The 23,417-nt window shown below is 39.1% G+C and overlaps 1 protein-coding gene across 1 annotated transcript in view; it reads right to left on the reverse strand.

Annotated features, from left to right (window-relative positions):
• ZDHHC17 (zinc finger DHHC-type palmitoyltransferase 17) overlaps window positions 1-23,417 on the reverse strand; it is a 62,222-nt gene that overhangs the window by 38,179 nt on the left and 626 nt on the right. Inside the window, exons 2-5 of the mRNA XM_032221182.1 lie at window positions 11,303-11,406; window positions 9,310-9,432; window positions 7,318-7,395; window positions 1,439-1,583 (exon numbers count right to left, since the gene is read on the reverse strand). Coding sequence (XP_032077073.1) covers window positions 1,439-1,583; window positions 7,318-7,395; window positions 9,310-9,432; window positions 11,303-11,406 — 450 coding nt within the window. The remainder of the gene's footprint in view (window positions 1-1,438; window positions 1,584-7,317; window positions 7,396-9,309; window positions 9,433-11,302; window positions 11,407-23,417) is intronic.

Genomic DNA, 23,417 nt, shown 5'->3' on the forward strand with positions numbered 1-23,417 from the left:
ACTTTGAACAGTCACTAAATGAACTGTTATAAGTTAAGGAACACCTAGAGATAGTAGGAGAGGAAGAAGTGTGGAGGAGAGATAGGGGAAGAAGAAAGAGGTAAGGAGAGATGGGTGGAAGGGAGAGAAAGAGAAGGGAAGGAGGGAGGAAGAGAGAGGAAGAGGAGAGGGTAGGAAGGAGAAGAAAGAGGGTAGGAGTAGGGGAGAGGTAAGGGAAGGAAGAAGGGGAAGGAGAGGAGGAAGGAAGGAAGTAGAGAAGGAAGGGAGGGAGAAAAGTAAAGAAATGGAATTAAATGGAATAATAATATAAGAATGGCAAAGAAAAATAATAACTGTGAATGTATACCTATAACTGTATTTAAGAGAATAAATGACAGTAAAAATATAAAGCACAATATAGGTAAATAATATTTGGTCATAAGTAGCTAAGTATAAATAAATAAAGAATTGTACATAAAAATGGATAACGAATAAGGAGATTATGAACGCAAGATAGAAATGTATAGAAGGGAAAACACTAACTGCAAAGAAACCGATTCGGAACTGCTGTTTGATATACGATGGAACTTATTGTTCCTATGTTGTTTTTAAGTCATGTGTTTGTTTCTGTTGATGTGCTTATGTGTTTAAAATAAAAATTTATAAAAATTTTAAAAAAAGAAACAAAAATAAGTTAAGGAACACCTGAATTTATACAGGTAGTCCTCGAGATACGACTATAATGGAGCCTGCCTATTAGGGTTGCATGTTGTGGCCATTGTTAGGTGAAATGTGTGCATTTGTGAGTGGGGACAAAAAGGTGGCTGCATTTGGGTCGCTGCCACACAACCTGGGGACAAACTACTTTGTTCTACTGTCTTACCAACTGTTGCAGAAACTTTCTGCAGACCTGTGCAGATTTCTCTAGGGTAGCAAAATGCAGCAAATTCTGGCATCCATTTTGTCCTGCCCACAAACCAATGGGACAAAATAGTGGCCACATTTGGATCGTTGCTGCACAGCTGAAGTATACATGGTGTGCCACTTCCACAACCTTGAAGGTCTGGAAAGTTTCAGAAGGCAAGTGTGAGATGTGATGGCCATGTGGGATGGAGGACCAAGCTTTGCAGGATTCCAGCGAGATAGGATGGGGGAGAGTGTCAGGAGGGTGCTGCAGCAACCCTGTAATGGGTTGTAAGGGTGAATAACCATAGGCTACAAAGTATTATCTCCAATTAAACCAATTAAATTCTCTATTTGCAACTGAGTTCATTTAGATAATATAAAACAATTTACTAGTACTATATTCAACTATTCTGCAGTAAGTTCTGTTGACTTCAAAGAATTATACACAAGAAGTTATGCATAGTACTGCATATGTTAATCTCAGAAATGCAATTATAAAATACATGTGAATATGTAATTGTCACTCCTAAAGTTATGAAACAAATGTACATACCTGTCCCTTGGCTATTAGGTAAGCAACAATAGATGTATGTCCAAACTGGGCTGCTAAATGAATACAACTACATCCTTCTCCATCAATTAATGATGGATCTGCACCATATTTCATAAGCTGTACAACCATTGATAAATGACCCTGTCTAAAACAATAAAAACAGCATTAAATTTTGTAATGTAGCTTTTGCTTTATTTGTAAATTATTTCACCTAGAGAAGAAATACGAACCTATTTAAGTTTATCTATTTACAAGATCATTTGTTCTCCAAATCATCCTAGGTAACAATTTAAAAATTGTTGCTCACTTCATATTTTTTGAAAGTGATAATTTTACCTTTATTTAGCCAGATGAACAACTTGACTGAACAATTTTTATGCTATTCCAAGTCCTTAATATGTGGTATAATGAAAAATCCATAATTTCTTCAGTCCTGTCAATCTAAATTTCTCTAGATCTACAGATAAGACAGAAAGCCGCCTGGTCTGCACTCCTGATAAAACAAGAGCCACTAAAAATTGCACCTTCACATTTTCATATGAGCCATTACATTTTTAGATGATAAGAATTACAATGTAATGCATTTAGGTGGCACAAATTTGAGGGAAATCTGATTTATGTACCAAGAATTTTGACACAATAAAACATGGAAATATTCCATGAGCACATAGAACCCTTTCAGGCTTTACATTCATCAGTCATGCAGTTTGTTCTTTCATTTAGTAAACATACTAGATATTTCGCTATGTTTTCTTAAAAATTGGTTCTCGAAAATTAGTGTATTAGTGAATATACAGATAAGTCCTTTCAAAATCACTAATCAGCAAATAAAGAACTCTTGATTCATTGAACTGACTGATAATGACCATTGGCTTACCTAAAGGGTCCTTTTCTGTGCACCGCGAGAGAGTCCAAGCAATGGGTTAAATCAGTCTGGTTGCCCTGGGACTGAGGAATATTTTTCCTTGGCCACGCCTCCTGGTATTACTTGGCGCCAGAATTTTGATAAGGTCTGGAACCGTGAAGGTTGGAAGCGGAATGAAGCAGTAAAAGAAAGTCCAAGTTGATACGATGGTCATGAATCCCTGGACGGAGAAGCCAGGGTGGGTTGGACTCTCCCGTGGTGCACAGAAAAGGACACTTCAGGTAAGCCAATGGTCATTTTCCTGTGTACCACTTGGAGAGTCCAAGCAACGGGACATACCCAAGTTATATGTCACTAGGGCGGGCAGGACAGTCCCGGGATTCAGTCGTGGAAACAACTGCCTGTAGAACCCGCCTGCTGAACGATGCTTCGGCCGAAGCATACATGTCCAGTTTATAGTTCCTGACAAAGGGCGATGGTGAGGAGCAAGTAGCCGCTCTGCAGATGTCATCAATGGTAGCCTGGGTGGCCCAGGCCGTGGTGGTGGTGGCACTCCTTGTGGAGTGAGCGGTAATGTGTCGAGGTACTGCCCTGGACTGATGTTCGTATGCAGCTGCAATGCATGCTCTCAACCACCTGCCGACCGTGGAAGATGTCACCTTCTTACCCAAGGAGTCTGGTTGGAATGACACAAAGAGGGCCTCTGACCTGCGGAAAGCTGCAGAACATTTGATGTATATCCACAGGACCCGTCTGACATCCAACTTGTGCTAAACATGTTCCCTTGGGTGGATGGGATGAGGGCAAACGTTTGGTAGGATGACTTCTTGCGCCCTGTGGAACTCTTTGCTCTTTGGGATGAAGGCAGGGTCCAGACGCAGTATGACCCTGTCCAGGTGGATGACACAAAAATCCTCCCGGACCGATAAAGCTGCCAGTTCCGAAATGCGTCTCGCAGATGTTATTGCGACCAAAAAGGCAGTCTTTAAAGTGAGGTGGCGAAGAGATGTCGTACGTAGAGGTTCAAAGGGAGGAAAGGTAAGAGCCTGTAGGACCACCGATAACTGCCAAGTGGGATAGCGGTGAACCACCAGAGGACGTAAGTTGGAGGCGCCCTTAAGGAAACAGCGAACCCTTGAGATCTTGCTGAGGGCTGGGTCGGATCGCCGTACCAGACAGTGGATAGTGCCGCCACCTGATGACGAAGGGTGTTGGGGACGAGACCCTTGTCTAGGCCCCCTTGTAGAAAATCCAGTACGCAGGAAACAGGTGCAGGGACTGGATCGAGACAGTAATTGTCGCACCACTTGGCGAAGGTGGACCAGGTGGAGTCATATGTCTTGGTCGTTGAGGGTTGTCTGGATGCCTGGATGGTATGCACCACCTCCTCTGACAGGCCTTCGCTCCTCAGAAGGTCCCCCTCAAGTGCCAGACGGCCAGCTGGAGCCACTGGGGGTCCGAGTGTAGTATGGCCCCCTGGCTGAGGGAGACCTGGTCCCGAGGAATCTGCCATGGAGAGGACACCGACAGGTTGACGAGGTCGGCGTACCATGATCTTCAAGGCAAGTGGGGAGCTATGAGGACCTCCGCCCTTTCCGCGATGATCTTGCAGATTAACTGTGGTAGAAGCGGGAGAGGCGGGAAGGCGTAAAGCAGACCCTGAGGCCATCTGCATCAAAGGGCAACCGTCGCTTCCGCCCCCGGCGAGTGGAAGTGGGAGAAGAAGCGTTGGAGCTGCGTGTTCTCTTGGGTGGCGAATAGGTTGACCACTGGGGTGCCGAATCTGTGAGACAACTGTCTGAACAGGACTGCCACTCTGCACTGTCTATGGTGGTCCTGCTCAACCAGTCCGCCTGAGTATTGTCTACTCCCGAGATGTGGTCAGAGTGAATGGATGCTATGTGACACTCCGCCACCTGCCCAGGGCCTCCGCCATGAGTTTCCTGGACCTGGTGACGCCCTGCCGATTTATATGTGCCTTGGTGATCACACTGTCCATCATCAGGAGGACGTGCTGATGAAGAATGTCCCGATGAAAATGTCGCAGGGCAAGTCTCGCCACCCACAGCTCTAAGAAGTTGATGTTGCAGGCTGCTTCGGCTGGAGACCACTTGCCTTGAGTTAATGCGACGTCCCATGTGCGCCCCCCAACCGGCAAGGCTGGTGTCTGTCATGATGACTACTCTCGTGGGCTCCTTGAACAGGTGTCCCTTCAGTAGAGCTGTCAATTGCCAGCACTTGAGACTTCTTCATGGTTGGGGGAATCCGCACCCTCATGGATGAGTTGCTCCTCTTGGCTCTCTGATGGGGCAGGAGAAGCCACTGTAACTCTCTGGAGTTTCAGCCTTGCCCAGGGAATGGCCGAGATGCAGAAGATCATCTTCCCCAACAGTTGTTATAGGAGTAGCATGGAGACTTGCCTCAACCTCAGAACCTTGTGGGTCAGGGATACTAAGCTCTCTATCCTGTCCTGGGAAAGGAACATCCTGCAAGCTGGGGTGTCTATCACTGCCCCAGATGGATGAGCTTGGTAGTTGGGGTGAGATGACTCTTTTCCAGGTTCAAAGAGAACCCGTGACTCCGGAGGGACCTCATGGTGATGGGGAGGTCCTATAAGGCCTGTTTCGTGGACGACAATTGGATGAGAATGTCGTCCAGGTAACATTGAACATTGCCTGTGCCTGAGTTGTGCTGCGACCACTGACAGAACCTTTGTGAAGGTCCTGGGTGCAGACGACAGACCGAATGGAAGGGCCCTGTACTGATAGTGTCGGTGGGAATAGAAGAACCAAGAGGAACCTTCAGTGTTGTGGCCAAATGGGAATATGTAGATAAGCCTCCTTCAAATGATGGAGACTCTGGTGGCTGATACAGCATCAGATGACTGGCAGGTATGCAGAATCAGGAACAGTTCATGGAAAACATGCCAGAAGAGTAAACTGGGGCTCTGCAAATGAGTCCAATGAAATCCAGCCACTCAAACAGGAGGTGAGAAGGTGGAAAAGCAACCGAGGCTGCAAGACCAGGCAGATAAGGCAGGGAGAAGCAGTGGATAGAATTTTTTAAAGACCCTCCCTGTGCCGGTGTATGACCACCAGGTGGCCAAGATGCCAGCACGGTTTGGGGAAACGTTGTGGGTTGTAGTGACCCAGCCGGAGACCCGAAACAAAAGGTGCAAATTTTGAGCCTTCCCAAAATGGCCACCGCTCTGGTGCGAGAGAGAAGAGGGAGATAAAGATGGCGGCTGCGCGATTTAAAGCAGCCACGCACCTCTTTGCGGCAGGCTGCGCCCTCCGAAAGGCGAAGAAAAATGGAAAAAACCAACTAAAAGGTGAACGCCGGCAGTGCCGGAAGCCTTGCCGCCCTGCCGCACTTTAAAGCAGATACGGCAGCTCTCTGCTGCCGTCTAAAACATGGTGCGGCAAGCGGAGCACCCACCACCACGCCTACCTCCGAGTCTCGAGGAGAAGATAAACGACATGAAGAAAAAAAAACAATTAAACTGTACTAGTTATGGTAAACGGAAAAAAATACACAATAAGGGAAAAGAAAGGGAAACAGCTTACAAAAAAAGTCCTGAACGGGCAGACTGAGGAAAAATTCTGGCGCCAAGTAACACCAGGAGGAGTGGCCAAGGAAAAAGATTCGTCAGTCCCAGGGCAACCAGACTGATTGGGACTCTCCAAGCGGTGCACAGGAAAATCCACTGTGATTTGCTAAGACTAACAATAATTAAATATACAGTACATATGGTAAATATGCATAAAATAACACATAAATGTCAATGTCCCAAATAAAACCAAGTTTGTCAATGTCCCAGACTAAAACCAAAACAAACTCAGCAGTAACAGAAGAACCCAATTGGCAGCTACTTATTCTTTGGAGCATCTACTTTCAGTGTCTTCTGAAATAAATACAAGGACTTACAGCCACAAGAAAGTCCAAAATTTCTGTTGCTAATCAGGCAGCCATTAAGTGTGTTTTGTCCCATTTCATGACCTTTTTGCCAGAGTTAAATGAATCACTAGAGCTAAGTGAATTGTGCAGTCATTAAACAAATCTGGCTTCCACTGTTGACTTTGCTTGTTGACTAGCAGGGAAGGTTACAAATGATGATCACGTGACCCTGGGACAATGCAACTGTCATAGATACATGTAAGTTGCAAAGCGCCTGAATTTTGATCACATGGCTATGGGGATGCTGCAAGGATCATGTGAAATCTGGTCATGTCACTTTTTTCAGTGTTCTTATAACTTCAAGTGGTCACTAAAAGAATGGTTGTAAGTTGAGCACTACTTGTATACTGAAGATGTCAACCAGGATTTGTCCAAAAAGCCAGTACTACTACAAAAGCAGCAGCTGTGTGCATCATTCCCCACCCCACCCCTTATGGAAATGGGATGCATCTTCTCTGGGACAACTGAGTCAGTCAGGTCAGTTACAATTGCAGAATACGGTTCAAGAGAATGCTCGGTGTCAAGCTATACAGGACTTTAGAAATGGAAACCAACATTTTGAAATGCATCCATTCTTATTGAAAGCTCATGCAGGGTTCAGTAAAATATGCTCCTGGCAATGTGTGCTCTACAACATAACAGGCAGGTTTCCAATCAACTATGAATTCCAGATGTTCTTCAAAAGCAGCCCCTGCACTAAACATTGCACAAGTACAAATGAGTGGTCATGATATGAATTATTCTAGGTATGTCTTTCTGCTAGATAGGAGCACAGTTGATTTAACACACACACACACACACACACACACACAAACACAGCAAAAACAAACACTAGAGCAAATGCTGTCCTATCTATAGCCTATATCTGCCCAGCAAGCAGTAGCTGTGAGTCCAAGTTGCAGATCTGCTTCCTCAGTGTCTGACAAAGATGATATAGAGACTCAGTGTCAATCAGCAACCCTTTCTTGCTGGATTTAATTTGCAGTACAGTGTTGCAAAAAAGTTTTATAAACATTAATTAATAATGAAATTATGAGAAAACATCCAATTTTCCCACCTAGTTGCCCAATGGAGTGGTGTGGAGTTCAGGTCACCTCCTAGCTGGTCAACAATAGCACCTTTTGATATGTAGTACCTGTAGACAAAAAATAAGTATAAATCTAATAATAGGAAGACAGAAAGTGATAACACTTTCATCAAGAAATGCAGGATACGTTTTATAAACCTAGAAAATCATATTTTATATTCATTATATTTTTGGATTAATCAGTAAATCATATACTTGTTTTAAATAGTAAAAGATTAAGGGAATCAAAGTGCATTTATGGTGAATACAGTTGTCAAAAAAACGACTAATGAGAAACTGACTTTTAAAGTAAAACTGTTACTTACATAACTATATACAGAAATTAACTGATAAAAATATTTTAAATGCATGTTCATTCATGCTGTTACCATTAGTTTTTATCAGATTTTAAAAAAAGCAAAGACTAAGATAAGCAACTCAACTGCAGACCTTCACTGAAGTTGGGGGACCAATAAGTTTAAATAAACTCCATATTCACTGTGGGAAGGCCAAACTGTAATTTGCAGAATCACTGCTCAAGAAGCATTAAACATTTGAAAGGTAATGTACATATATATAATCCATGTAAATTGACTTTATCTCCAATGTTCTTCTCTGCATCATATCCTACTGTGAAAGGAGATAATGACCAGGAAAGAGTTTCATTTGTGGTGACCCATTTGCCTAATTTGTCACCTTTTCAGTGCCAATGACTTTTAAGATTTTAAAATCTTTTTGTTTCTCTTCTTTTTTAAACAAGTGACATTTTAATTGTTTTATGCTACATTTTAATATTATAATTTATCTAGCAATCTTAGAATGAAAAGCACCATACAGGTTCATAAAACAAAAAGGTTCCTCCAAGCAATGTGCATAGCAATCCTACTTCTTTATGAACTCCTTGGCTATTAACAAGTTGAAAAATAGTCTTCATCATTTCATTGCTACATAAGCAGTTACAGTAGCTGGCAGGCTTCTCTCCAATCCCTTATATACCATTTCATTTACGGCAGACTGCATGTGGCGTCAGCTGACAAAAGAACATCAATTATAGTATTTAAATTGATGTAAATTGAAATTTTGTAGTGATGCCAAGTAAACTGGACTGGAGATATTTTAAATATATTTAAACATTTAAATGTGGTTACTTTTATAAGCAAAAGTTTTATGAATTATGTATGAATTCCAAAACTGTTAATATTTATATTTGTATTGTATATAAGTGTGTATTAATATATTAAATATTATATTTGTATTTTCTGTTCTAGAATATTCTTATTTAAACTTTACGAGTGTAATCCTCAAGATGACAATACCAAATAATTCAAATATCTCATAAAAATAATGCATGCCATTAGCCTGACAGAGGCACAATTCTCTACAAATGTCTCTAATCAGTTTGCCTTCATTTTCCATACTAAGCATTTATTTTAATGAACATAAATTATTTGTTCTTTAAATACAGCTTTCCTTATATTTCAGATTAAACAAATTAATCTTTTTCAAGGCACTACATATTGTGTCAGTAATGACTAAAGTAAAAATGGAAATTATAGCATTTATTAGTGAGGAAATGGCAAAGCTACTCTATTTTTTAGTTTATTAATCTAAAATGATAGAAATGTAACTGTTAGAAACTTATAGTTTGAGCATTACAAAATAAGCATTTGAAAAATGGTTATCAAAAGCTATAGACAACACTAAATTGATATTTTTATCAACTGCTATGATCAATTATTTATTGAGGAAATAGTTCTATAGAGGAAAACACTATAAAAAAGAATAGCTATCATTTGAATGAATGAACGAACGAACGAACGAACGAACGAACTTTTCTTACAGCCATTGGCCAATCAATTAATTACTGTTTAATATATATGACTACACAATCTATTTATGCCTAATCTAACTATGATAGAAATATGGAGTTAAAGTCCTATTAAGGAAATTAAAAACTGATTTTGACAGAAAAGTAGCACTTACTTCACTAAATCCAATCTGTTATTGATTGCAGCCCAATGGAGAAGCGTAACATTTTCTTTATCAGGTTGCCGTACATCATAGCCTGCTTCTACCAACTCACAACAACGATCATATATTCCATACCTTGAAGAAAAGTATAAGTAGTCAGTAATTCGGAATTAACCAAACTTAATATTTGAATTTGAACAACACTGGACAGAATACAGAAAAAAAAGGGAGACACTCTTTTTTTTTTTTTCAAATGCCTTCTACATTTAAAATGCAATGCACATATTTTCCTGTTCTTCCAGGGTGAAATCTTATTGTTTCTGCCCTGCATAATCAATATTACGTATCAGTAAACACTTTATATACTTTCATTATGTAAACCAAGATTAGATTTAAGAATTAAGTGCCATGGTGGTGAAGAGGTTAGAATGTTGTATTGCAGGCTAATTTTGCCGATTGCCAGGGGTTCAATCCTCACCGGCTCAAGGTTGACTCAGCCTTCCAAGGTCAAAGCATTTGTTTGCGTGGGGATTAGTATGAATACTATACATTGCTTATAGAACAGCTGATGAGTAGGCTGTTTTTTCCGGAGGCTCGACCTGAAGCCCTGCAATTTTACCTCCATCACAATTTAAGTCTGGGCACTCACCTAGAGGTGCTGCAGTTCAGAAGTAAAGGACCGCCTGGCCTTGCCAGAACAGGTGATGGGCAGGCAGCAGCATTCCCTTTGGAGGCTCCAGCTGGGGAGCCCGACAAATTCCCTAGCCTCTCAGTTTACTTAAGGATGGCAGAGGTCATTTAATGAATCAAAGCAAGCAGTAAGACGAATCTTCAATCATTTAGAGACCCAGTTGATTCGCTTAATGAGCATATTTCAAAAATGTCATAAAATGAGTCCAATTCATTTCACAAAATTTTGACTTACAACCCTTCTCTAATGGGAAGGCTCCAATAGGGTCACAGCTTTACTATCTGTAAATCATGGAAATAACTATTCATCACCATTACTTTCATCTATTCCTTCTCCACCCTTCATCAATGCATTATTTATAAGTTTTTCTAAATTTCTAATACATTCAGAATGAAAAGTCAGAGAGTTTGGCAATCCTGATTTAAAAAGTGAACTCTCAACATGTGCAATTTCATTGACTCAGTTTATACCACCTGTGGAAGAACAAGTTGTGAAACACAGGGGAAGAAACACCCTTTGCCTGCTCCTTTTAAATAGCCCCTCCTGCCTATGCTATTAGCAGAGGTAAGATAAAAGAATGGAATTTAGAGCTCAAAGAGAATGGAGAATCAGCTCCCCCATCTACTCCCCAATCTCCTACAGTTCAAGCTAGCAGAAGAATTAGGAGAACTGAAAATCTTTGAGGAAAAGCAGAATTGTGTTACAAGCCAGGAAGTTATAAGATAGAAAGCTAAAGCTTCAGTTATGAAGATGTCTAATGGAAACTAGAGCAAAAAGACTTAAGACAGTTCACCAGGAGCATGGCTTGAAAAGGCTTGCTGCCAGTTTCGGCAGTGAAGGCTAGAAGAGGCTTGGTGAGTGAGTGCCAAAAAGTCCTAGGCGCTAAGCAGTGCCGTAATTGAAACCTACTGAAGTTGACCAGCAGCAGACTAGTGCGGGATTGTGTAGCCTATAGTAACAGCTGGAGGGTGAAACTTCCCCATCATGCTATTCCCTTTCAGAGTAAACATCACTATTCAAAGCATTAAAAAGGAATCAGAAACAAATAAGCAAAATCATTAGAGAAAAAGTAAAAAAAATGAATCACCAATGTCATGCACTATATTTATATATTTGTTTCATGTGGAAATCAACACTTAAAATATTAATTTTGTATTGTAGCAAAGATTGTTTAGGATCAAAAGAGTCAAAACAATCTTTGCTTCTGTCACATTCATTCATAATTACCGGTACATAACAATACAAAATTAATACCTTAAGTGTTGATTTCCAAATGAAACAAATACCTTTATGCTGACAAAAAAATACACTTACTGTGTGGCTTTGACAATATCCCATGTGCTGTAATCATCAATGTGGCTTTTGCGCCCAAGAGTTTCATTGTATCCATGGTTATAGTGACCTTGAGATTTGATTTCCTGAAAAGAAGCAGTTTTATTAAACTATTTAAAATATATTAAAATGTCTAAAACAGAAAAGTATCAGTTCCACTAAATCAGACTGCTGATCCATTTAGCTCAATGTACTCTTTTCCACTATAGCTCATATCCCTAGATCAAGTATGTACAATTTTTGCAATTCACGTTTCCAAACTTCTAGAGGACTAAAGAAGGCCTCAGAAACAGCCCATTTGTTTTCTGTTTTTAAAAGATTAATAAAAGTGGGAATAAACACATTGCTCCCATTGCCATCCTTAAGATCTCCCTCTCCTTAAAACCGCTTGAAATGATACATCATAAATGTGGCCATATAAGCATGATTTTGGACTGATTTGAGGGTAATTTAAATAGTTGAGATAGAAGTCATTTTCTTTCTGAGAGCATCTTGGTCCCATTCTGACTTCTATTTTAAAAACAAACAAACTGCTGAAATTATATAATCTCATGATGTCATAGATGCCATAAATTGAGATCTGTGAGGCTACATAGTTTGTGGGGCACTGATTACCCCCTTCTAGACAGATTGCAAACTGGATGAGAGTAGCAATCCTCTTTCACTATTAATCCCCAAATGATATTCAAGCACACTGCTGCTAAATCTGGGGTTTCCATATGGCTATTGCAAGATTTCCTTCAATCAGGAAGCACTTACATCAACAATTCAGCAACATTAGTTTCAGTGTAGCTTATTTTGATGTAACCACTGTTGTATGTATGTATGTATGTATGTATGTGTGTGTGTATATATACACACACATATATATATATACATACATACTGTCTGTATTAATAACTAGTTACAATACTAGCTACTGTACAAATAGATGTACAATTAAAATAATTACTTTAAAACATGATCATAAAAAAGAGATGAAAAGATACACAATTCTTTTGCTTAATATTATTAGACATATACACAGCATTTCAGTCAAGAGTTCAAAGTGCCTACAGATTGGTCCCGCTTTTCTTATTTTTTTTCCTCAAAGCAATATTCCTGTAAGGTAGATTGGGCTAAGAGAGAATGACTGACCTCAGTCACCTAGTAAACTTTCATGGTTGAGAGCAGATTAAAGTTTGAACTCCTTTACTTGTAGTTCAACAATGTAACCATTACATCATGTTGATTCTCCTTTAAACTGGGCCAAAGATTTTCAAATTTCCAAGGTTTTTGCATAACTCTTTAGTAAACTTGAATCTCATTCCAGGCAATTTTACACACCTATTAAAATAGATTGAGGCACACAAAGCAGACTAACTGTACTATGTTTTGTAGCTATTAATTATTTACAAACTTCCCCAATCTACCGTATTTTTCGGAGTATAAGACGCACTGTCAAGCCCTCAGCAACCAAGAAAGAAACCACTTAACTCCATTTTGCAGAATTAAGAGTATTTTTACTGGTTATGAAAAGATAGGAGCTAAGCAAACCAAAATCTGAGGCAAAAGCACGCGAAATCATATATATCAATATTTGACCAACCCCCGGTAACCCTCATCCCACTGTCCAATCTGCAAATCCCTCAGGTATCATGTGAGTTTCATCTTCAAGGAGCATCATCAGGTTGGTGTGCAGGACGGTTGGCCTTGACCAACACCAAGCACCAGTCTCCAGCATGCGCAGTAGACGGTGAGAACAAAACTCCCTTTTTACAATCTCTCCTGTACTAAAACGTCCCCTCCCAAATACCAACCCCCCCCTCCCCGTTACAATGGCAGCCGAAAGCAAATAGTGAAGCAGAGGCTGACACGTACCTCTTTTCCTCAAAAAAAGAGGCTGAAAATCTGGGTGCATCTTATACATCGAATACAGCATTTTTTGCCTTCCAAAGCCCCGCCCCTTCACCAAAATGGTCGTATATACCCTTATGGAGGCTTTAAAACAGTTTCTGGGGGCTGGGGAGAGAAGAAATGAGCAACAAATAGACTGTTTTTGCCCCTCCAACCCCCTGCAGCACTCTATAAGCCTCCATAAGGCTATGCATGCAATTTTTTTGGTGAAAAATGGGCCGTTTTTGCTCGTTTATAGTACTCTGCTCGTTTATAGTACTCGCTGTAGTACTCTGCAAGCCCCCTAAAGGCTATTCATGCCCCCTTTTTTTTTGGAAAAAAAATCGAGCTCATTTTCATGAAAAACGGGCCATTTTGGGGAGGTTTGCAGAGTGCAAAAACTGTTTTTTTTCCTTTTGGAAAGCTCTTTAACTGATTGATGAGAATTACATTGATCAAGTGCTATGCCAGCAGAAACAAATTCTTAGGTGCTGCAGATTGTCAGCTATTTCCTTCTCCAGCACATGGATAAATGCACCTGGAAACACCCAAGCCCCCATTCAATCAGTTTTCATCCCCTACTGGCAGTTAAAACTTAATCCCCTACTGGCAGTTAAAATTTAATCCCCTACCAGCAGTTATAAGGAACAAACAGCCAGCCAAGATCCCACACTACTCCTGGAAACACCAAACCTGAAGTAGTCAGCAGCAGCCTGAAGATGACGAATGTGACTTCGTCGAAACGTCGCCAAGACATCTCCAATTCTACGCGGGAGAAAACCCGAACAACTAGAGACCTATATATATATATATATATATATATATATATATATATATATATATATATATATCCCTCTACCTACTTGCCTACCTACTTTCTCTCTCTCCCTACCTATCTACTGTATTTCTCTCCCTCTCTCTCTATCCCTCTACCTACCAACCTACCTACTCTCTCTCTCCCTACCTATCTACTGTATTTCTCTTTCTCTCTCTCTATTCCTCTGCCTACCTACCTACCCACACCCTCTCTCTCCGGACCTACCCACTGTATTTCTCTCTGTCTATCCCTTTATCTACCTATCTACCTACTCTCTCTCTCCCTCTATCTACCTACCTACTTTTTTTAAAAAAATGCCTCTTCAAAACCTTGGTGTGTCTTATCTTCCAGTGCGTCTTATCCTCCAAAAAATGTGATACCTCATTTAAAGTGGGAATACTTTTATAATCCAGTTTTAGTTACTCACTCTGAATGCTTTCAAATTCAAAAACTTAACAAGAAAATCCCAGCTTAAAGAGCCAATACAGATGTATGAATCCTTCAAAATGAGAACTGTAAAGTATAGTAACCAATTACAATATCAAAGAGTTCCAAAGGATATATTGACACAAAACTCTTGGTAGCAAGTCAGTAAAAAATGGAAGCAAATTGAAATAATCTATAGAAAAAAGAGAATTCAAACCAAAAAACCCAGTACAGTTACAACATCCCCAAATTAACATACTATTAAATATTGATAGTTGGAAATATCACCTGATTAACATGCAAAGAAGTATTGTGTTGCCAAGTAATTGACCTGGGATATATTTTGGAATAATTGTGTGTTCACGTCAGTGTACTTAAAATAGCTACTTTTTTAAACAAATAAACGACTTTAATCCCAGGTGCATTCCTGATAGAGAAGGGAGATTCCCCAACGTGTTTACAATTATAAAACCTATCCGAATCAAAGATGTATTAAATCAACTATAAAATGTCTATTTTTCATGTTTGAACTCTATTAGACCAGTGTTTCTCAACCTTGGCAATTTGAAGATGTCCGGACTTCAACTCCCAGAAATCCCCAGCCAGCAAATGCTGGCTGGGGAATTCTGGGAGTTGAAGTCCAGACATCTTCAAGTTGCCAAGGTTGAGAAACACTGTATTAGACCATAGAAGGCAATGGTTTAGATTGCACATTTTTAGATGAAGAAAAGAAGAAATAAGTTTATTATATATAGCTTATTATTTCTATAGAATTTAACTCAGTTGTGCTGACAGCCCTCCAGAAAAGAAAAGGTTTTTGAAAAGCTGATGACTGTAGTGGAATGAAGAACTAAGGAGTAGGCAGGCTCTTAATTCCTCTCTGCACAATGGAAGGACTTGAGGTAAAAACAAATCTCCATACAGTTGCTCTTTGAAAAGAAAATATAAGGCAGTGGTATCTGGCAGATTTAGAGTTATGTCAGACAAAGGAATAGTCATCTTTTTGCTCAAAACCAGGTTGGCATCTTTAAAAGGACACTAGGATCATATACTTCCTTTTCTAATCACGTGCGGAAATTACCTTTGAACTGCTTTTCAGCTATTAGGAAATCTTTGGATTGACAAATCTGAAAACAACTGATGTGTTTCTTCAATACTTAGCAATAAAAGTTTTAAATAAAAGTTTAAGACTTAAATAATAGTTTGGAATAAGCAGTCAAAGGATGCTCAGAACTTGGATTTTGGAAAGTTGCAAGCAGAGTAAGATTCCAGATGGATATAAAATAAGATTTGGGAATTGATTATAAGAATCCTTCCCATGGTAAAATGCTTTTGTTTTGAAATCTTTAAAAACAATGACAGGATTAGATTTTGAACACTGGATGCCAGAAGGCAACCAGAAGGAACTGAAGATTACAAATAAAGGAGACGAACACTTAAATTTGACTTCATAGTACAGATGGAGCAAAATATTTCAACACCGGGCATATTGAAGGATATTTTTGAACAATTCATCTGGAAGTTAATTTTAAAAGTGTTTCCCTCTGCAGCTTATGTTTAAAGTAGATATGTTAGAGAGCAGTGTTTCTCAACCTTGGCAACTTGAAGATGCCTGGACTTCAAGTCCCAGAATTCCCCAGCCAGCAAATTCTGGGAGTTGAAGTCCAGACATCTTCAAGTTGCCAAGGTGGAGAAACACTATTATAGAGGATGAGCAAATTTTACTAGAAAAGTTTGGGACTGCCCTGAAAGTAAATTTTAAAATGACAGGCTCCAAGAATGATACAGAAAAAGATGCTACACTGACATACAAATAACAAACCAAAAAAGTAATCTAGAAAATTTCAAATTGGATTTACAAAGTAGACTTGAAGAATTTTATGAGAAGTGCCAAAAAATATTGAAAGAAATCAAATTCTGTGGCATTAGAAGGGACTAGATCAAGATTCCTAAATATAAAAGAAAGAAAAATAAAGTTGGTTTATTTGATAAAGGTTAAAATAGAGAAGTAATCTGCTGATCTTTTGCTGATTAGGATTGAATGAGAAGGGTACATTTTAAGGGGAGGTAGTAAGTTACAAAATGATTGTGATGAAGGGGAAATCATTTATTTATATATTAATTTTCTTTTTTATTATATTCTTATTTTTTATCCTTTTAATTATAATTTTCAATAAAATTACTATTTTCCAATAGCCACCATTTTCCAAGCATCCACAATTCAATGTTTCTGTAATCCAAACTCTAGAAATCTTTGAAAGTAAGTGAGGAGGAGAGTGTGGGGCTTGGTGGGGTGGGAAGTAAACCAAAGACCTATGGAGATGGGGTGGAGAGGATGGGGGATAGATAGATGGAATATCTCTATAGTTAGATGTAGCATCCCTATAAGTCAGCAGTAATGATAAATGTCAACTTTGGGATAAGGTCATAAATGGCTTTGGGGGGAGGGGGTCCTGATGAAATTTTTAACAGCTGCTAAGCGATTACTCATAAGTTGAGGACTAGCTGTTTTTGCTAGACTCCACTGACAACACAGCATAGCACCCCTGCTTGGGCCACAGGCTCCCTAGTCAAAGACTCAAACTAATTAATTGACTGAAGTGAGAAAGCCCCCAGTTGTGATCCTTTTTCCCTGACAGCAACACAAAATAACAAATACCAGGTGACTAGATCTGATCTATAACCATTCCTAGCTCTTTGGGAATGGAAGCTTTGGTGGTGGAAGCTTTCCTTCTCTGTATGAAAATACAGTCATCCAAGTTAGAGCTGGCCACCTACTTGCAGACATTCCAATCTATCAAGGAGCGAAAAAGCGGTATTCTAGCTCCCCTGGGCTTAATATCTATTTGAATTCAATGATAGTTGCCTTAACTAAAAAGGAATTCTATCCTCCTGAACTCTGTGACAGGTATTTGGCAATATTGTTTATGCTGATGATGCAGCAATTATTTCACCTGCATAGGTGGACCTCAGAAAAAGTCTGAAGTCCTGAATGCAGTTCTGTAAGAAGGAAGATTTTACAATCAACTGCTCTAAGACCAAAATTATAGTTTTCTCAGGAAAATTTAGTTATCACAAACATCAATAGTGCACTGGAAATAATAAACATTGGGTTATACTAAAGGAGGCAGATACGTATAGAGTCCTCAGTTAATGACCATTCTTTCAGCAACATTTGAAGTACTGATGGCACTGAACATGTGATAGTTATGACCAGTCCCCAAAGTTCTGTCCATTGCAACACCCAGACAGACACTGATCATAATTCAGGAATTTGTCAACTAGCTCACTCTTATGACAGTTGCAGCACACTGCAGTCAGGTTATCGCCATTTGCAATCTTTCCTGCCAGCTTCTACCAAGTGAATGGGGAAGCCAGCAGAGAAAGCCACAAGTCACTCATCTAAATTGCTCCTGCTGCTTTTTCTCCCAAGGAGCCATTACAAATTACAAGATTCTAGCAATATTGTAGACTAATGATGACTAACCTTTTTTGGCTTGAGTGCCGAAAGTGCGCATGCGTGATAGCGCAAGTGCCCACACCCATAATTCAATCCCCCCGTGCATGCATACATGACCCTGTTGCCCCTCCCCCATGTGTGCGCATGACCCCCTGTGCTCCGGAAGCCTGGGGAGGGTGAAAACAGCCTCCTTCAGTGGCCAGAAACGGCCCATTTCTGAACTTCCAGTAGGTCTGGTAAGCTTGGGAGGCTTTCCTGAAGCCTGGGGAGGGCGAAAACAGCCTTCCCCAGCCCTCCGAAGGCCCTCTGGAAGCTGGAAATGGCCCGTTTCTGAACTTCTGAAGGCAGGGGGCGGACAAAAATGGCCTCCTCCAGCCCTCTGGAGCTCAAGAATCAGCTGGCTGGCGTGCGCACTGCAGCTGACCTCGGGCAACGGATCGCGTGCCATCACGGATGGCTCCGTGTGCCACCATCACAGTTGTAGACCATAGTGCACACCTGCCCGTAGCATCCCACCTGTACTCCATAGCATATGCCTTGTGCAGCACTCCTCTGTCACCAAATTGCACCTGCACAGTGCCACAACACCCCCTCCCCTGCCTGGGTGCACTCTCATGGTGCTGCAATACCCAGCTGCCCTCCATAGCACCTGCCCACCTGCCAGAGAACCAACCAGGACTTCCTGTTGGCATCCCAAGAGACTTTGCTTATGGAAATTTGCAAGTCATGGTTATGTGATCCCCTCATTTAATGACTTGAGATGCTCACTTAAAGGTGGGGAAAGGGTCTGCCATTACTAAGGGATGTGGTTACATGACATTGCACTTTATGACTGTATCACTTAGCAGTGTAAACTCCAATCCCAATTGCTGTGGTAACCCAAGAACTACCTACCTTTACCTGCCAACATCAAGCTTTTCAAAGCTAAAACTATGTTTCAAATGCAATACAGTGAAGCCTTCAGGCATTATTCAATTTAGGCTTTTTACAAGTCGAAAAATAAAAAAATCCAGCAATTAACCAATCTAAATTATCAATTAAATCTCCAACTAGCTGCCTAGTCATTTTGTCATATTCCATGTCATATTCCATTTGTCATGAAACATTCATATCTCAATCAGAAAACTCTGGATCTTGTTTGGTCAAAGAAAATATGAATTGTAAAAATCATTACTTTTGCACTGTTTAAGATTAGATGTCAGCTGAACCTAAAAAAATCTTTTCTTTTAGGGAGGCAACCACATCCTAACTTAAATGATTTTAATTTCTGTAAGGTAATCTCCACTGTATCAAGTTCAATTCCTGGTGACTTCAAAGTCATCTTCATGCAGGGTTTTTTGGTAGCAATAAAAAAGATTGTCCTTGACTTCTTCAAGGTTTTTTTTTAAAAACTGTGCAAAGTGGCCTACAGTTCTTGGCTTGATCCAAATTATAAACTAGGTTTTACACTTCTTAGCTTTTTGGAATCAACCAGGATTGGAAAGAAATTGCCAGAAATCTGAATAAAAATAATTATGGTCTTGTACTTAAATTATTAGGAATCCTAGCTGACTGGGTAGATGTTTAACATTTTCTTATATATGTTTCCAGGCACCTAAAAGCAGAGAGGGAAGAATGACAAAATGTATATGTTACTAATATTTCTCTCAAAAATCAGTTTTGGAAGAAGCCTCTCCAAAAGCCTTTTTAGGCAGACCTTGCTTAACAACCATTCATTCAGTGACTGCTCAAAATAATTATAATGCTGAACAAAGGGTTGTACAACTGGTGCACAACATTATGGCAATTGCAGCCTTTCGCTGCTCCCCAATAGTCACTTGACTAAGATCTGGACTCTAGGAAACGTGTTCACACTTATAACAGGCTGCCAAGTGCCCCATGATTATGTTTCCTCAGAAAGTCAATGAAGGAACTGGCAGAGGAGGTTGCAAGTCACTGCCGCCTGGTTTCTGGGGGCTGACTCAAAAAGGTCCGTTGGAACTCATTTTGGAAGCCAGCCTCTCTGAGAACAGAAGGGCTGCTTCCAGATTTATTTTACCCACTCAGGATGGAATACCTACACGAAGCAGCTCTGTTGCTCTCAAATACGCTGGCTGAAAAGTTTATGGCGAAAGCCAAGAGGGATTTTATCATGGGATGATTGTGGCACGGGGCATTTGGAATCAGTACTGCAAATGCTCCACATTAAAATCCAACTTGGGTTTCACCATGAACTTTTTCAGCCATCACCTTAGATAGTGGTATGGCTGCCTTTGAGATTGATTTTGTTTCTAAATCCAACCATGTGCAGTCATTCTATGCACAGAGGAGAGGAAAATCCAGTGCTGAGCTGGAGAAAAGCTGGGATCTCAAAGATTTGAGCTTCTTTTCTCCAGTCCAGGCTGCAATTCCCTTCTGCCCAGACGTAGAAAGAGCCTCAAAATAACATAAGGATAATTGTACCGATTTGAAACTCCTATTAGAAGGAACAGGAAGTTCAAATGTACTGTGTAAATGTAGTGTACATCTATGTTCTCTCTCTGTGTATTTTGTATGTTTGTAAATAAAAAAAATATTTTTTTTTAAAAAAAGAGCCTCAAAAATACAAAACAAGTGCCAATTTTATGGTGTTTGTAAACTCTTTCTACTTTCAGAAACATTTTGTTGGCTAAATTTCCACACTAAAGGTAATGCTTCTTAGCAGTAGAAAGTAAGAGAAAATAAGTGAACCCACATGGAGTGCTGTATCATGCATTGGTAGGCCTATTGCCCTGTGGCAGTTTTCCACATACCATGGGTACTGGGCCTCCCACTCTGAGGCATCACCATGCAGTAACTGAAGAACTACAATGATAGACCTGGGATTGTGGTCACTAAACAAAGTGGTCCCGTGAGCATTTAGCTTAACTGCTACAATGACAACCCAAATTCCAGGCTCAATTGTGGTCAAGGAATATCTATCCAGTAAAATGGAGTCAATGTAAGTGGAGTACATGTATAATTTGTAAATCAAACTATCCTGTATTTGAGATCAGCTGTTACTTCTTTTAAAGGGAAAGAATTGTAAAAAAAACAACTGCAGAAACTGGGATAAACAACTGTTGAAATATGTTTATTAAAGCCTAACTGCAAACATTTTTGAAAACACAGAACATTAACAAATATTTATGTTTTAAGACACTGAAAACTAATTAACATAATTCACTTATTCAGTATAACTTTTAACTCACGTATTAATCTTTCTTATTTGCCATTATTATACAATTTTTATACAGCAATAAGGTGAATAGTTATATGACCAATCTTTTATCTAAACACTATATTTAGCCTGAAGAATCAATGTGTCCATACAAATTCATACTGCAGAATTCACTTATTTTAAATATTTAAAAAGTTCAATATTCATGATATAAATTATATAAAAATGAAAACAGGCCACTATACAGTGGTACGTTGGTACTCAACTGCTTTGAAACTCATCAAATTTGTACTCAAAACATTGTGACACAGAATTTTTTTCCTGGTATTCAATGCAAAAGCTAGAATTTGTTGGTGTTGGCTGCCTTGTGACTCACTACATTATTCCTTAGGGGGGGAAATTATTTGGTACTCACCATTTTTGGTACTCAATGCACTTCCCAGAACCAATTAACTATGAATACAAAGATACCACTGTGTGTGTGTGGGAGCGTGAAAGTGTGTGTGTGTGAGAGAGACATGTAACATCTAGCATTAATGCTTATTGAAATAACAATTATCTAGTTCCAAGTAATTAATAAAATTTTTAACAATAGATTGTTCATAAGTGATAATTTATCAACTTATGTTATCTAGCATAGCATTCATAAACTCCAAATCAGGCATACATTTCATAGAAACATTTGTGATCAGTTTATAGCCTCTTTACAATCCTTCTGCCCATTGAATTACATTATTTTTCTTCCCTTTGTAAATTAGGACTCCCAACTGTAGCCATCTCTAACATATGGAAATTGACCCCTGAAGGCTCATTGTAACAAGCAATTTACTCATAATGTCACTAAACTTACAGAATGCAGAATACTATGAATGTGATGTAGAGATGTGTGCTGGACAATATGTCTCAATGTTAAATGAGTTGTCTCCTTTTGGATCTGGGTGGCACTAGGACACAATTCTAAAAATTTCTGATTTGTGGAAAAAATAATATTCCTACCATATTCCAAATCTCTCTACATTTTCACAACACCTGAACTAAGTATTCAAGACAATCTCTTCTATTCCACAATTCCTGTATATTACTTAACAGAATTGCTATATTCTAACAATATAAACTATAACTTACAGTTTTTTAAACTTGTTATAATTATGAAATTATTGTGTATATTGTCATTACAGTATGATTAAAGTGTGTCCACTATTTCACTGCACTATATTCACTGACGGACAATACAATTTTGTATAAGCATTCTCAGAAATAAGTGACTAAATTCCATAAGACTTCATGATAAGAAAATTGCAAGTTGCAAAATAAGATTTCCAAATTTAAATTGTCTTGAATGAAACTTGAAGCTATTGATGAAGATATATATATATATCTCCCCCGCTATGAAGAAGAACATGCTTCTGCCATTAAAATGATATTCTGTCACTGTGCCAAATATCAAGGAGTATTTATGGAATAAATACATATACATATACATACATACATATTCCATAAATACTCCTTGATGTTTGGCACAGTAACAGAATATCATTTTAATGGCAGAAGCATGTTCTTCATAGCGGGGTGGGGGATAAAAATAACAACAAAAAAGTATTCCAGACATTTACCATATTGTAAGAGCAACTGCTAGAATCCTAAAGAATCTCTGAGAGCTAAACTCAAGTTTCAGATTAACTTAATAGTGATGATTCTTCAATACTAATGTGAAAACTATTAAAATGTTTTGTTAGCGCAAGCTATAGGTTTCAATATTGGGAGGAATGGGGCAGATATTTTAATTGTATATATGACATTATGATCTCTCGAAGAAAAATAAAAATAATTTTCTGAGGTTTTTATTATTTGAAGCTTATCTGCAGGCAACTGGTGTAACAAATACAGGTAACATAAAATATCATCCATTAGGTGTTAATTGTATCTAACCAAAAATATACGGGATAAAATGGTCACTGTTTCCCAGTAGCTGATTTTGGAGGAACAAGTAAGTTTGTCTAATTTCTATATAAAGATCCATCAAAGAATATTTATTGCTATATACTTTAAATTATACTTATAAATAACATGGATCAAGACATAACACCACCAGGCCTCATCTGTATGTGTAACATTATAAAAAAGTAGATCAATAATTCTATGAAATCAGAGAATGTTTTTTAAAGTAGAACGTTTGCATTTTTCAGACACAGAAATTAAAATTGTGAAATCTTCAGGATGTGGTAAATTGTGTAAGTCCCTACTAGAACGAACAGAAAAGTTGAAGTCTTTTTCTAGGCAATAAACTAAACAAACAATATACAGAGCATATAACTGTAGGTACTGCTAGTAAAGATGAGTG

This window comes from Thamnophis elegans, chromosome 7 (genome assembly GCF_009769535.1).
Source record: "Thamnophis elegans isolate rThaEle1 chromosome 7, rThaEle1.pri, whole genome shotgun sequence".
Classification (NCBI taxonomy): domain Eukaryota; kingdom Metazoa; phylum Chordata; class Lepidosauria; order Squamata; family Colubridae; genus Thamnophis; species Thamnophis elegans.